This window comes from Crocodylus porosus, unplaced genomic scaffold (genome assembly GCF_001723895.1).
Source record: "Crocodylus porosus isolate Cpor-Errol unplaced genomic scaffold, CroPor_comp1, whole genome shotgun sequence".
NCBI lineage: Eukaryota > Metazoa > Chordata > Crocodylia > Crocodylidae > Crocodylus > Crocodylus porosus.
The window spans coordinates 54,490,730-54,505,199 of NW_017728886.1; the positions used below are offsets into that span (position 1 = coordinate 54,490,730).

The 14,470-nt window shown below is 40.0% G+C and overlaps 1 protein-coding gene across 1 annotated transcript in view; it reads left to right on the forward strand.

The window, feature by feature from the left end:
• HDAC9 (histone deacetylase 9) overlaps window positions 1-14,470 on the forward strand; it is a 411,737-nt gene that overhangs the window by 222,984 nt on the left and 174,283 nt on the right. The window contains exon 17 of the mRNA XM_019534292.1: window positions 11,999-12,106. Coding sequence (XP_019389837.1) covers window positions 11,999-12,106 — 108 coding nt within the window. The remainder of the gene's footprint in view (window positions 1-11,998; window positions 12,107-14,470) is intronic.

Here is a 14,470-nt window from a genome sequence, read left to right on the forward strand (position 1 = left end):
GAGGTGGTTCAAGCACCCACATTGAACACCTTCAAGAGCAAATTGGATGCTTATCTTGCTGGGATCCTATGACCCCAGATGACTTCCTGCCCTTTAGGCAGGTAGCTGGACTCAATCTTCTGAGGTCCCTTCCAGCCCTAATGTCTATAAAACCTATGAATGGCATACTCTTTGCCCTGTTCCCCACACATGGGGCATCCACCAGATGCTGTGTGAGCAGCATGGCCCTGCCACCAGCAGCGGGCCCATCCACTGGTCCCCCGCTCTGACTGTCGGCGTATGCGGCTGATGTAATGCTTTTCCTCAACACCCAGGAAGATGTATGTACCCTAACAGACTGCCAGCAAGCCTACAAGTCTGCCGCTTCATCCCGTATTAATTGGGCCAAGAGTGGCACCCTGCCATTTGGTGCATGGACTAGCGCAGCCCCCCCCAGCTCTCCAAGGGGGGGTCTCACCTGGCACTGCTAAGGCCTCAAGGTCTTGGGCATGTTTCTGGAGCTACCAACCTTACTGGTGCACAACTGGGATGGCTTTGAGGAGGGGACGGAGGCTGCTTGCAATGGTGGCACAGGCATCTGCCCAGCCTATTCTACCGTGGGCTGGTTCTCATTGCCAACAACCTCATGGCAGTGACCCTGTGATACCGCTTCACTGTGCTCAACCCACCACTGGACCTGTTTAAGAGACTTCAATGCTTCCTGGTGGACTTTTTCTGGAATGGGCACCACTGGCTCCCACGGGCCAGTCTTCACCTACCCATCACTGAGGGGGGCCAGGCCCTGATTGACATGGCAAGCAAAGTGGCTGCCTTTTGCCTGCAAGCCCTCCAGTGGTGAAGAGTGCCTGCCCTGTCAACACCTGGTGTGCTGGTTCCTGCAGAGACTGGGGGTCCTCAGCTTTGACCAGGAGCTCTTCCTGCTGGACCTCACACTCCTGAACTGGACAGTACTTCCATCCTTCTACTGCATCATAGTACGGGCATGGCAGGCCACCTTCCATTTTCAGCCCCAGGCCCGGCGTCTGTGTTTCTCGCAGTTGCTGCAGGAACCCCTAGTGCACAACCCGGCCTTCCAGTGCCCCATGCCAAGCCTGGCCTCTGCTTGCCTCATAGCTGCCCTCATACAGGTGCACATTCTCTGCCTGGGCCACCTCCTTGACCACACTCAGTTGGCCTGGCTCTTGCTGAAAGCCCTGACCGCCTGCCCTGACTGCACAGCTGTCCACAGTGTTGACCATCTCCTGCATGACATCCAGTCTACCTTCCCACTGTAAGCAGCGGCTGCCCTGGAGGTTCATTTCTAGGCACACTTGGCCCACAAGATACCCTGAGTGAGGCCTTTCCCCCCACTGCCAATTGCCCTGGCCACGGCTGGTGAGCTGGGTGGCGGGCCTGGCACCTTGCTGATGCTCCCTATGCCCCCAGTAGTGACACGAGTCACCCCTTTGCTTCCCTGTCTTGCAGAAGCCTATATGCCTGGGTGGTCTATGTTTGCCACTCCTGGGGCTAGCAGGCCATCCTGATACACCATGGCGAAGGCATCTGGGGCTGCCAACTTCCTCACCAGTCCACCTGGCTTGGTGCATGTTATATAAGCCACAGACTGCTAAGAAGACTGGCAACCTGCAGTGGTGGTTGCTGCATGGCATCCTAGCACCTGGCACAGTCACGTCCCACTTTGACCCAACTGCTTTGATGGCCTGCCCCTTCTTTTCTGGGGGTGTTGAGGAGAGCGTCTTTCACACTTTCCTTGACTGTCCTTGCCTATGGCTACTCTTTGCCACCATTGAGCTGTCAGTGCGGGTACTGGGCAGGTACCTTTTGGAGAAGTCCTACATGTGGTCCTGTCTTTACTGGGCAGCTGAGCGAGATACCATCAGCCTGGCCAACTTTTTGTTGGGCCAGGCCAAGATGGCCATTCTTAAGAGCCGTCACAACAGGCTTGCCGGGACCGGCTCAGATGACGCTCTGCAGCTCTGCCACCTCCTGGTGCAGGCGTGCCCCTTGCTTGAGTTTGAGCATGCTGTGCTCCGGTGGGCAGTGCCTGCCTTTGAGGTGCAATGGGCCCTTGTGGGGGGTGGTGTGCCACATGGCAGATGGCCATCTTCAACACACTTTATGTTGTCATGACTGGTCTGCATGACTGGGCAGGCCTGGTGGTGGACTGCAACCCCAAACTTGTGCCGTACCCTGATCCCTCATACCTACTCTGTGACCTCACCTCTCCTGCATGTCAGGGGCAGGGAAGGGGGGGGCGGGGGGTCCTTACATGGACTCTTAGGAGGGCCCCTACATGTTTTTGTCTGCTAGTAGTAGTCCTTACATGGACTCTTAGGTTTTACAACTGGCAAGAAAACTTTTTGGATGCCAGTTTTTGAGTGAACCCTTTGTGATAGCTATGCAAGTGCCAAATCCCTGATTATGGGAGTAGTTCTTATTTATGAGACTTTGCCCATTGAAGACAATGGGACTATTCACATTAGTGAGGACTGTTAGCTTAAGCAATGGTTTGCAGGACAGGGCCAATTGTCATTACATGTTATATTTGTGCAAATGCACGTAGGTTACACACAGAGAATGATGGCCATTTGGGCTGTCAGGCTAGTACATTTGTTGTGTATAAAATTTATGTGAATTGAATTAAAAATAAGACTACACATAAAGATCTGCATTTGGGAATGAAAACAAAGGTGGGATATGGAAGACTTGTCTTAAAATTAGGATAATATTGATTTTCTTCATCTAGGTAGTAATCTTATAAATCTGCTTGAGTTTTGCATGCACAACTTTCTTTTCCCACTAGGCAGCGTGAGGTTGGGCAGTGCAGTGCCCACAGACCAATGAAATGGTTAGTACAAGTCAAAGGGCAGATATTCTGTCCCATTCTTTACCCTTTGTTGCAGCAGTTGGCTTCTATATCCGCCTCCACATGGATCCTAATCCATTATTACCAACAGGTGGACATGAGAAGTGTCCTTGGCTTGTGCTAATTTGACTGGATAGAGAACTGGAATATTGCAATTCTCCAAACTTTTCCAAGTCTAATCATGTAAATCTTCCTCACATATATTTTTACTCACTTGTTTTTTTTAAAAAAGATCCACTTTAATAGCATTCACCACTGTATAGGTAAAAAGTCTTGATTCGAATTATAAAAGAAAGTCTGTCATGTAGAACAGAGAAAACCGCTATGAAATTGATAAATTTACATATGGAAAATTCAATCCCTTGAGGATTTTGTTTCATTTTGTGGATTCCACAAAAATATCAAGTTGCTCAAAGCTTAGAAAGTATAGGCTAGAATTATGTAAATCCCTCTTTACTTTTAAGGTTAATCTTAAGCATTATATGCTTATATTAAACAGAAATAATTGTATACTGTATTAACATTACGTATAGCTTACGCATACGCATGCTCGTAGCCCTCAATCATGTTTAGAAAAATGCATATACATGTGGGTTGGATAGAGATCAAAGGAAAGTCAGCATCAGGTTTGCACTTTGAAATTCCATTGTGTTTTGCTTTACTGGTTAAATTTAGCCTTCAAAATTGGCACAAGGTCTCTTCAGAAGACATTTGCATTTTTCATATAATGTTTATCTTAGTAAACACAAAGGCTCTAAAATAGCTGTCGCAGCTTGTAACAGAAAACATTATCTACATCGAAGAAGAGTGCTGAAATCCAGTTCACTGGAAAAATGCGCTGTATTAAGAATCCAGACTTCCAAGAAGAGGTTTTCATTCTGCACATAAAAACTTGCATTAATTCTGATTACATGCACAAAGGGATAAATAAACATTTACAGTAAATTTGTGCATCAACCCTTGAGAGAGAGATTCTGAAATATTGGATAACAATTGCAGATGAGTTTTTGCACACCAATCCATTAAAAATCAGAGCAAATACAGAGTTAAATTAATAGAGTACTCAAGGCCAGCTCTGCAAGTGAAGTAACCTTTTTACAAGCATCTGGTGATGCATGCCACATCTCTGAGACTTGAATCTGGGCCTAAGTGTTTTATTTATGAGTTGTTTCTTAAAACAATCTCTAATCCACATCTAATCCATCCTTCCTCAAAATAAAATAATCTTAACATGGCAATTATAATAATTCAGACTTTTATTCAAGGTTTTGAATTTTTTATGTATTTGCAATATATTCAGTTGCTATATGAGATGTGCAGCATCCTGAACTCAGATTTTTGCAAGTAATTAAGGTAGGTAATTAAGTCCAAATGCATTCTTTTGAACGCTTCTTTTTTTTTTACTCAATATACATTGGTACATTTTTTGTTAGTGATTTGATATACTTTGCAGTTTTTAAAAATAATTTAGACAGTTTTCCTATTTCCCTTTAAGGATGTATTACTTCTGCCACTAACTTACTTATTAAAGTGTTTATTAATCAGAAGTTGAATTCACTTTAACTTAAGGCTTGATCATTTCAGTGGTGATTACATCACCAAAGCGGCAAGTATAGGACTTGGATAGTCAATTTTTTTGTGCCTTTAAGTGTTTTCTGAATGTTTTCTTTAAATTGTTCACTAGCTGTTTGTTATCTGTATGCATTGTTCAAAGTTTGGAAAGTACTGATTAGGACACATATAGGAAATAGCATATTGTCTGTGTTCCTTGTTTGCTATCGGTTTAATTCTAACATTCAAACAGTTGCTTTTTTTCAGTTCAGAATTTACTCCCTGACAATATTCTCCAGTGTCTTGTGAAGATTCCTGCCAATACATCCATCTACTAGAACATTCACAGGGTGCAAACAATAAAAAGGAGTGAACACAGCCAAAGGAAATTCCAGGCTTTTTAAATTATTTTATTTAAACAACTGCTTTCAAGGATCTTTTGAAGTACCTATCCAGCTTGGATCCTGATGATTTGATAGTATTAATTATTTCCCTACAATTCATATTGAAAATACAAGTATGTTCCACAGCGCTTTTATGTAAGAGAAGCTACCATGAACTAATTAGACCGTTATCAAAGCAAAGCTTAGTAAATTTTTCAAATGTTGTGTGTCACTGTGATACAAGGAAGTGTATCATCACTAGGTTCATGTTAAAAACTTCTCTTTCTAAAGTGTCTTACTCATACATTTCATATATGGAGGGAGGGGGGTTCCGAAGGAGACACCAGGCAGATGCATATACTTTCTCTTTTTTGTACTACTTAGAGACAGGGATGACAGGCCATTCATTAGGGATAACTTGTTGGTTATGATGTGCACACCTTAGCTTCTTTAGTCATGGTGAGATGAAACAGAAGCAGAGAAGCAAGACAGAGGATCTTTTGATTCTTAGTGAAATCGTGCATGTGATGAATGATCACTGTGACCAGTAATTCCATATGGATAGAAGATGTGAATTACTAGCATGGCAGCTGGAATGTAGCACTGGGCATGGGCATACGTTTGCTGTCCCTGACTTGTATATTAGCACACTCCAAAGCTAGTTTATTCCAAGAATGACAGGTTTCATGCTGAAAGTCCTATCAAAATGCCACACACAATTTTTAGAGGCTGTAATGCTTCAGGAAAATATTCAGTTTCTATTTGCTTGCCAGGAACAAAATACAGTGAAAGAAACATGTTTGCTCTGGCACAAGTGCTAGGGTGTGAAATTCTGAAAGCTTTTATAACAGTTAGGCACATGAAGTCACTAAACAGGATTCACAATAGTAATTCTATGCAGTGGGCTACAGGGGTATGTCAAGCCATTGATTTTCCAGAGATTTTTGTTTTGTGGACCTTCTATCTGAAAGGAGATTAGTACAATTCTTAGCTATGAGAAAAGTCTCCTTAAATTGCTTTGAAGAGGTGCCATGTTTGAGCCACAGTCACCCTTTTTTGCTTGTTTTCAAAGATTTTGTGCACATAAGTTAAAGTCAGTGCCATTAGAAGATCATCATTTGTTTACTCTTCTCGCACACGCATATTAGAAATAATGCAGTTTTGCTTAAGAGAGCAATTATGTGCTGTATGTCTGGCAAATTTTGACTTTTGTACAGTGAATCCAGTATAAGATTAGGTATTTAATGTATTATTGCTTTCAGTCATGTTTGGCCATTAGGTGAAGTCACAAAATCCTATTATGGAAGTTGTATACGTGGTAATTGAAAGTGTGGGGCGGGGGGCGGAGTGGGAGGGGAAGATGCACACACACATTAAAAGGGGCATGTTTCATATCTTTGTGCATATTTCCCAGCAAGTCCCTGGAATTCAAATTGACTGTACTCTGATTTTTTTAAAGGAAAATATTCAGTGGCTGCTGTGCCCTTCCAACACAGATTTGTTTGGAGTGAATCAGGAGAACTGACAGAGCTTATTATTGTAGGACTCAAAGCAGAGGCCTGGGACATTTTTTTTTTCTTTTGTAACACAATCCATTTATTGCTAAATGTGAATATAAGACTCAGTTTCAGGGTTGTTAACAATAGGTTAGGGAGGAGAGATGAGTTTCAGAATGCACACATGCACACACTTGCACATATCAGTGTGAAAATTGGAAAGCATTGTCAGGAATGGAATATCTGGGCCCCAAATGTTCTTAAAGCTGGTACCAGGATATTACAGGCATCCTTCTTAAAGCATTGGAGGAAAGTATATTTATAGTGGAAGAGCATATAGTATTTTGGGTTTTGTTATTAAAATACGAGCATTAGCACCAACACTCTCTCTGCCTTTCAGATGTATTCACACACCACTTTCTCTGACACACACACAATGCATCTGGTATCAGTAATTTGCAGAAGTGATGCTCAACTTTTTTGGCTGGTGGGCCTGATGGATAGTGCCCAGGGTGTCTGCTGACCAGATCTGGTTGGTGGTCCTGATCTGGTTCCTGGGGCAGTCCCTGTAGTATGACCACATCCAGCTGTTTGGAACAATTTTGGTGGGGAGGACATGTGACCCAGCCCTGATCCAGCTGTAAAGAGGGGGAAGAGGCTGGTGAGGGGCTTGGGTTTGGGTTTTTGGAATTTGGCAGGGGAAGGGTGGCAGTATTGAATGCCACTGCTCCCCGACCGCCAAATTTCCCAACCTGTGGGGAGCCCAGCAGGCTGGATTCCAAGGCTCTGTGCCACATCTGGCCCACAGGCTGGAGGTTGAGCACTCCTGATTTACATAGATAACAGTAATTTTCAGACCTAAATCAACTAATGATCAATCTAGCAAAATACTATACATCCCAATCTTGTTATATACTACCAAGCACTCGATCACTCTGAACAACCCTGTTGCTGTTTGCTTGTTTTGAGTATGTTAACTTTTCCATTGTTAAGCCTCAAGTATCATATCTGTTTTTGCCAAGAGAGATATTTATACCTTTTGCAGAATAAAACCTAGAATTCCTGCTAACAGTACTTGAAATATCAGTTGCTCTCATTTGCTTTTCATTTTTTTCATTCCCTCTTCCTTTTTAATATCTCCATATCCACTTCAGGGACAGGTAGCTTAATTTCTATCATATGCAGCTTTACAGGGTATTAGCTTTGCTACACATGCCAACAAATGAGCTAGGCTAGATGTGCTTGAAAAAGCCTACAGCCTACAATATTCATTCAGGAAACTTTGAATGAAGTAAATCCATATGTGTCTTAATGTTAGTGTTCAGGTCAGGGTTGTGTTTTCTGGCTGACAACATTATTATGCATAATCCACGTTTTTTAAAGAGCAGCAGTAATGTTTCGAATATGGATACTAAAGCCTTTCATATGGTTGTTGTTTAAACTTGAAATTTTGGCCCTTAAAGAAAAAAAAATTAAAACTCCATTTTGCTTTATATTACATGGCTTGTATATTTATTCTATTGAGCTACAAAATGCTGTAGATTAGTTTTCAAAACTTCTAAACAATGACACAAAGTTTCCTGCAGAACCCAAAACTACAGATTTAATCGAAATTATAATAATAATAAAGTTAGAAAAATCCTATATTGCAAATGCTGAGTAGGACTTAACTCATTCTGTAGAAATATCTAACAGAGATACAATTTTATAATACATTCTACAGGACGGCCCAAAATATCAGTAGAAAAGGCTTTGTTTTCTATTAAATTCCGCTGAACTTTTCTATAAATAGGATTCCAAAACTATCACATCCTTAATGAGATTATTTTGTTCTTGTTATACATAATTACAAGGACTATTGTTATTATTACCATTATGGGGTGTCTATGGTCTGGAGGGAGAGGGAAGTAATGGTGGAATAAACAAAGGGTCAAATCCTGCTCTCTCAATTTATCTGAGTAATCCTGTGGGTTTGCCTTATATGGATAAGGCAAGCAAGGATTGGTCCTATAGATATATGACCAGACCTTTTATAGGTTGCTGTTGTTGTCTTAAAGAAACAACAAGAATTATGTAAGTTTAATTTATTTACTTGGTTTAAAATGTCTCAGTTGATTGGAGCTGAGATATTTTCATAGAAACAGTTTTGCGTATTGTGTATTTACTTGTAGAATTGAAACAGCTGTAGACATGGATCTTCAACTGTGAGATTTATTTCCCCTCCAATGCCAATTTGATATTTTGGGCTATGTAAAGCAGGCTCATAAATAATAGTAGTAAATTACTTTCTGGTAAGCTGATGTGAGTGTAAAAGTAGATGGCACTTATATACCAAAAAATCATAAGGAAAATAAATCTCAGGTGCCTGCAAAAAAAGCAGCCTCATTTTCCAGTACAGGGTGCTTTTCCCAGTACAGCTTTCTCTTTGTTTTGAGTAAGCAGAGTGCAGACTCTTACAGTAGCTAACTTACATTAATTTATACAGGCATACTGACTGACTCCTGGATCTGGTCCATTTATGGCACCTCTGAATTCAGCCCACAGTGCATAATCAGGAAAAGGGCATAGGGCTAACTTCTGTTCTCATTTCACCAGTCTATTTCAGTTTGATGTTTTAAAATGCTAATGGATCTAACTAATATCTTCAATGACAAGTTACAGAATAAATTGCATCTAAGAAAATGCCTCAGCCTAAGCACATGAGACATTTACATTTAGGCAAACATAACACTAGCAAAATACAGAAAGAGACTGGAGAAGGATGAAGCAGATGACCTAATAGCAGTTTTCCATTTCTGACATCCCAGGTTACTTTAGGGCCAAGATCTACTTCACTTGCTTTTCAGGGAAACCTATCATAGAGTTCAGCTAGAATTTTTCATAGGTTTGGACCAGAGAATTTGACTCTGAAGAGATGAAATTCAATGCCATTCCTCCCTGTGTTGATCACTCCCTTTTCACATTAATGTCTTAGTATTCCTGTACCCTCTTTATTGCAGAAATAGTTTGGTAGCTTGAATGGTTTACCTGTTGCTATGGGGAATTCAATGCATAACATGTGCTATTGCCCCTAATTTCTCAGTTAAAACTCTGAATTTTCCATCCATCATCCATTGGTCTTTTTGGCAGTCCCTTATGATGTGTGGGTTTGATTCATGATTGGCCATTCTTATTGCAAGTCATTTTAAAATTAGGCTTCCAAGGTTTGAGTGTTCACAGGAAAGTTTCTAATTGTAGTTATTGGGTCTTACTCCAATTCTCCTTGTCCTCAGTAGAACAGTGAACATGATTAATACAATAGTCTTGCCAGTAAACACACGCACATTGCCCAGTGGTTTGACATCCCTTTCTTATATTTCAGAGGAGATGATCATTTTGAAGGGTGGGTACATGTAAACTGTGGTTCCAGCATTTGACTCAAAAAGTAACCCTGGAAATGAATAATAGCCCCTCCGAGGTTTCAAGCTTTTGCTTACTTGAACACCAGTAGACTGAACAGCAGCTGTTGAAAAATTTTAATCAGATAGTCCTTCATTTTTAACCATCATTAGCAAGCCATAGAAACAGTAGGAAAGTACTCTGTCCAGCCATCCTGTTAATAAGTTTATTTTGGTGTGGTTAAATTGTTTAACACTTGACATCTGCTCCATTTTCCTTTTTTTTGACTTTTGCATCAGATGGAATGGTGGCTGTTCCATTTGACATTTTAGAGACAAAGCCCATAGACATTGTGTCTGATGTGATGTTTAGTTGGGGATGGTCCTGCCTGGAGCATGGGTTTGGATTAGATGACCTCCTGGATGTCCCTTCCAACCCTCGTTTTCTATGATTCTATGTCTAAAATACTGAGATTCAGTATATTCTAGTTTTATTCCCTGATTTACATGTTGACTCACTGTGCATCCTTGGGAAGCTACTTAATTTCTTTAAATCTCTGATTATTTATCTGGAAAAGAAGAGAAATAAATCATTGCCAACTTGCCCTTTCTTAAGGATGTTGTGAGGTTTATGTTAGTAGAGTGCTTTGAGATCCTTAGATGAAAGTGTAAAGTATTGTTACCATTCTAAAGTTTATGACCAAAATCCAGTCTTTTTTGCTAAAAGGCTTAATTATCTTCTTGCACAGATGTGAACATGGACTGAATCAGTAGTGTTACACCTTTATAAAAATGTTGAAAATGAGAAAAAAATAAGGTGCAACACACTGAAAAATAAGACCACTATGATCCTTGGAATTTTATATTAATATAATGTTAAAGATGAAGATATTTGACAGGTGTATAGAAGATCAAACTTCTCTCCTTTTCCATGAACTAATCAGAGACTTCCTCAGAAACTCCAGCATCAAATAACAGTTGCATCTACTTTCAATTACCTGATTTAATTTTTCAGAAATTAAGAACAGAACCTGCTTTTTCAAACTCACAGCATGTCATGTATTTAGAAAATGTCAAAATAGGGTTCTGTCATGGTATTCTGTGTATCTCTAAAAGTCTTTTTATAACAGATTTGTACAATATTTTTGTATGTAAAGGTATTTCCTATGGAGCACCAAGGAAGTCTGGATATTTCCTAGATTAGACTATTTAAAATGGATATCTGCCTGGTCTGAAATCATATACTGTAAATACAACCCTTCACCATTTTCCTTTTCATTCATTATTTATTTAAATAGTTATTGAAAATATAAATATTTCATAAGTTTAATTTTTGAAACATATTGCCTATGGTCCCTAACTTCATCTCCACTGTATACCCTTTTCCTCTATAGCTGGCGATATCTAATTTTGTACTTACAAAAGAAAATAACTTGTTCTGTTAACACTCCTGTTTATTTTTAATAAAATATTAACAGCCAGAACACACTGGACCAAATTTATCTCTGATACAACTCCATTAAATTTAGTGGCGTTATATCAGTGATTTATTTTCTTCCGCTATATTTTTTTCTATTTTATTCCTCTCTTTCATGAATCAAATGTGTCATAAATGCACAGTAGGCATTAAAAAAACTAACCTGGCTATGTCAGGGCATTCTGTTATCCACTAGCCCAGCCTTAACAAAGTAGTATACGGGGATTATAATACTGCTGGATGATCATGAGGAGTCTCCTTTTCATCTGATTTATTATTTTAGTTTGTCTGATTTTTAAATGGATTTACTGAGCATATTCCATAATTCTAAAACATTTCTTCTCTACAGTTAAGGAGCATGAAATGTAGTGCTTGCATAGAATTTGTGCTATTGATGTCATTTTAATAACACCAACTGCTTCTTTTCTAAAGCTGGTAATCACAAATTTCTTTTAAATGCTTTGTCCTGGCACTCACAAAACGGGTTTTTTTTGTGCAACTAAGGGCCCTCAACATATATTGTATCTACTGCTGTGGCCTGGTGTCTAACAGGCCTCTAACTTGGCCAGATCCGGCCTATGTAATGCTGTTTGTAATGAGAAATCTAAACAGGGAATGGCAGTGAGGCATGAAAGGAATGTGTTTCCATTGGAGAAGTCAGTGTAGAGAAAAATTATAAGCAAAGCCATGTCCAGAAGGTCTTTTCAGCTGGCCAAGACGGAAGACTAATGTTATTGTACATTGGCTGTCACCCTGCCAGCCCTCCCTCACTGATTTGTTTTCTCTTATAGTCTCTTTTTCTTTTTCTTTTTCTTTTTTTTTTCTTTCTCTCCTGACTGTTTGCTCAGGTGGACAGTGACACCATTTGGAATGAGCTGCATTCGTCCGGCGCTGCACGCATGGCTGTTGGCTGTGTCATCGAGCTGGCTTCCAAAGTGGCCTCAGGAGAGCTGAAGGTGAGGTCTGGGTTGCGTTGTGTGTGGGAAAACTGGGGAAGAAGCTGAAAGAGAGATGTTATTATTATGGAGTTGTAAGGAGGGTGGAGGGGAGAGAGTGGGAAAGATGGTCACTAAGGTGTGGTAATCTAAGTAGCTCTGCAAGGTAGTTGGCAGATTTTATTACTCAAAGCCTTCAGTTCACAAGGGAAAATTATGTTGTCGGTAGACTATAGTATTTTTTTTTTAGAGCGCAAAGGTGATTCGGTCCAAGTTAAAATTACTCATAGCATGTACTTATCTGGCATGCAGTTCTGGACTTCCCTTTTGAGGTGATATTTTAATATGATTATTGAGTAGTATCTATAACCTCAGAATACCACCCAAAGAGAGGAAAGGTAAATAGTGGATTTGCAGGTTATGGAGGAAGAGGAAAAATGTTGATTGGGAGAGTAATGATCCAGAGTATGCCTTTCCCTGAAACAACTTCAAACTGACTACGCTTCATTGTTCTTCTTCTCTTGGTTTTTTTGTTTTCCTTTTACATGATCTGCAGAGAATGATGTACCAAACCCAGCTTACCCACAGTCTAAACAGTTTATAAAAGCCCCAGACCTGACAGACTTTGACATTTTATTTGGTATTTAACAATCCTATTTAAAGGTACACCATATGCAGCTTGAATGCAGATTTGCCCCAATAAACATTGTTGGAGCTAATACAACTTCTTAATGTAACTGTTTATACACTTTCTAGTCCAGATATGAATGAATTTAATTCCATCACCAAATCCGAGGTAGGAGATAAATATTTAGGGCCAACAATATGTGGTGAGGTTTTTTTCCCTCCTTCGTTTTTTTATAACAGTTTTACTATAATTGGTGTACCTCAGATATACCTAGAATACAATATTCTAGGCTAGTCAGGTGAAGTATTATATCCCCAAATCCAGTTTTCAAATATGGATAGCGACATTTAAGTGCTTAAATCACTATTTAGTCACTAAAATCAATATTTGTATATTCATGTTGTGATTTGAGACCCCAAATGTAGAATTGGGCACCCTCACAAAGAGCTGTATTGTGGAGCCCTTATTCAGCTTCGTGAATAGTGTCTTTGACTACAGGTTAGGCTTTCATATACAGTAGTACTCTGTACAGTTTAAAGTGCAATATTCCAGGCCCTTGGGACTACTGGAAGATTTGAGGAACTTAAAGCAAATTTATACCTGTCACAATTGTTGGACACCGAGCAGTATTTAACAGAATTTAAAATCAGGCTTAGATAAGAAGAATCAGGTATTCTTTATGTGCAGTTGACATGACCAGGATCTCTTGTAAGACCTTTATTGCTTATCTCTATGGATTTATGGCGTCTTTCACACTGTGTGATAACTCTTGGTTGTTTATCTCTCTGTGATGAATGACTGCAAAAAATAAAACATGAGCCACTATAAGGCCCTAGTTGCTACTGAAGTAGCAACTATCTGAAGACAAATATTTTAAATCCAATAGTAACTAGCAGTTTCCTTAAAAAAAGGATTTTAGAGATGCTAAATTAAATGTCTCAAATTGAGCCGTTCAAAATTTTGTCACGCAACACTTGTAAGAGACAGAAATGTTGTTTATAGTGACTCACAAAGCTGTTAATATACATCGGACCTCATTCTTTGCTAGTGGAAGTGGATAGATGAAGCAGTTATTTCAGTGACAGTATGCTGATTTACCAGCTGAGAATCTGCCCAAACTATTTACAGTTTACGATGAAAGGTGCTTATGAAAAGGTTACTAAGGCCTTATTTACATTAGAAACATTTATGAGCAAAAGTTCTGCTGATATTTTGCTACCAACATAGCTATTTTGACAGTGTGCAGTTACATTTGGCTGTCTCAGAAGGTGTGGCAAACAGTAACAGCATCAGATTATATCAGCCAAAGGCATCACACTGTAGGTCTGTCTTGTGCAACAAGGTAGTGTCATGCTCAGACCTTCTTGAGACTACTTGTGTGCTAGCCCCCAAAACAGAAGTAGTTTTAGGGTTCTGCAAATGCAGTAATAAACTCTGTCTCAGTGAAGTCAACTGGCAAGCATGAAGAAATGCACCAACACAGGAACAGTTTAGGAGCCACCACTTACACAGCATGCCTGACATCAGATGAGGATGAAGGCAGGGTAGACTTTCACCTTATAGACTAACTAAATTAGGCATTATAGCATAAACTTTCATGAGCTGGAGCTCACTTTATCAGATGCTATGAAAGGACATGCACAGAGCAATGTATAAAATGGAGAGAGTGATTTGAATACAAAAGGTAAGAAGGGAAATGGAGAAGAGAGTGGGAAGAGGGGAGAGGAAAAGGGAGGGGTACAGTACCGGGAGAAGCA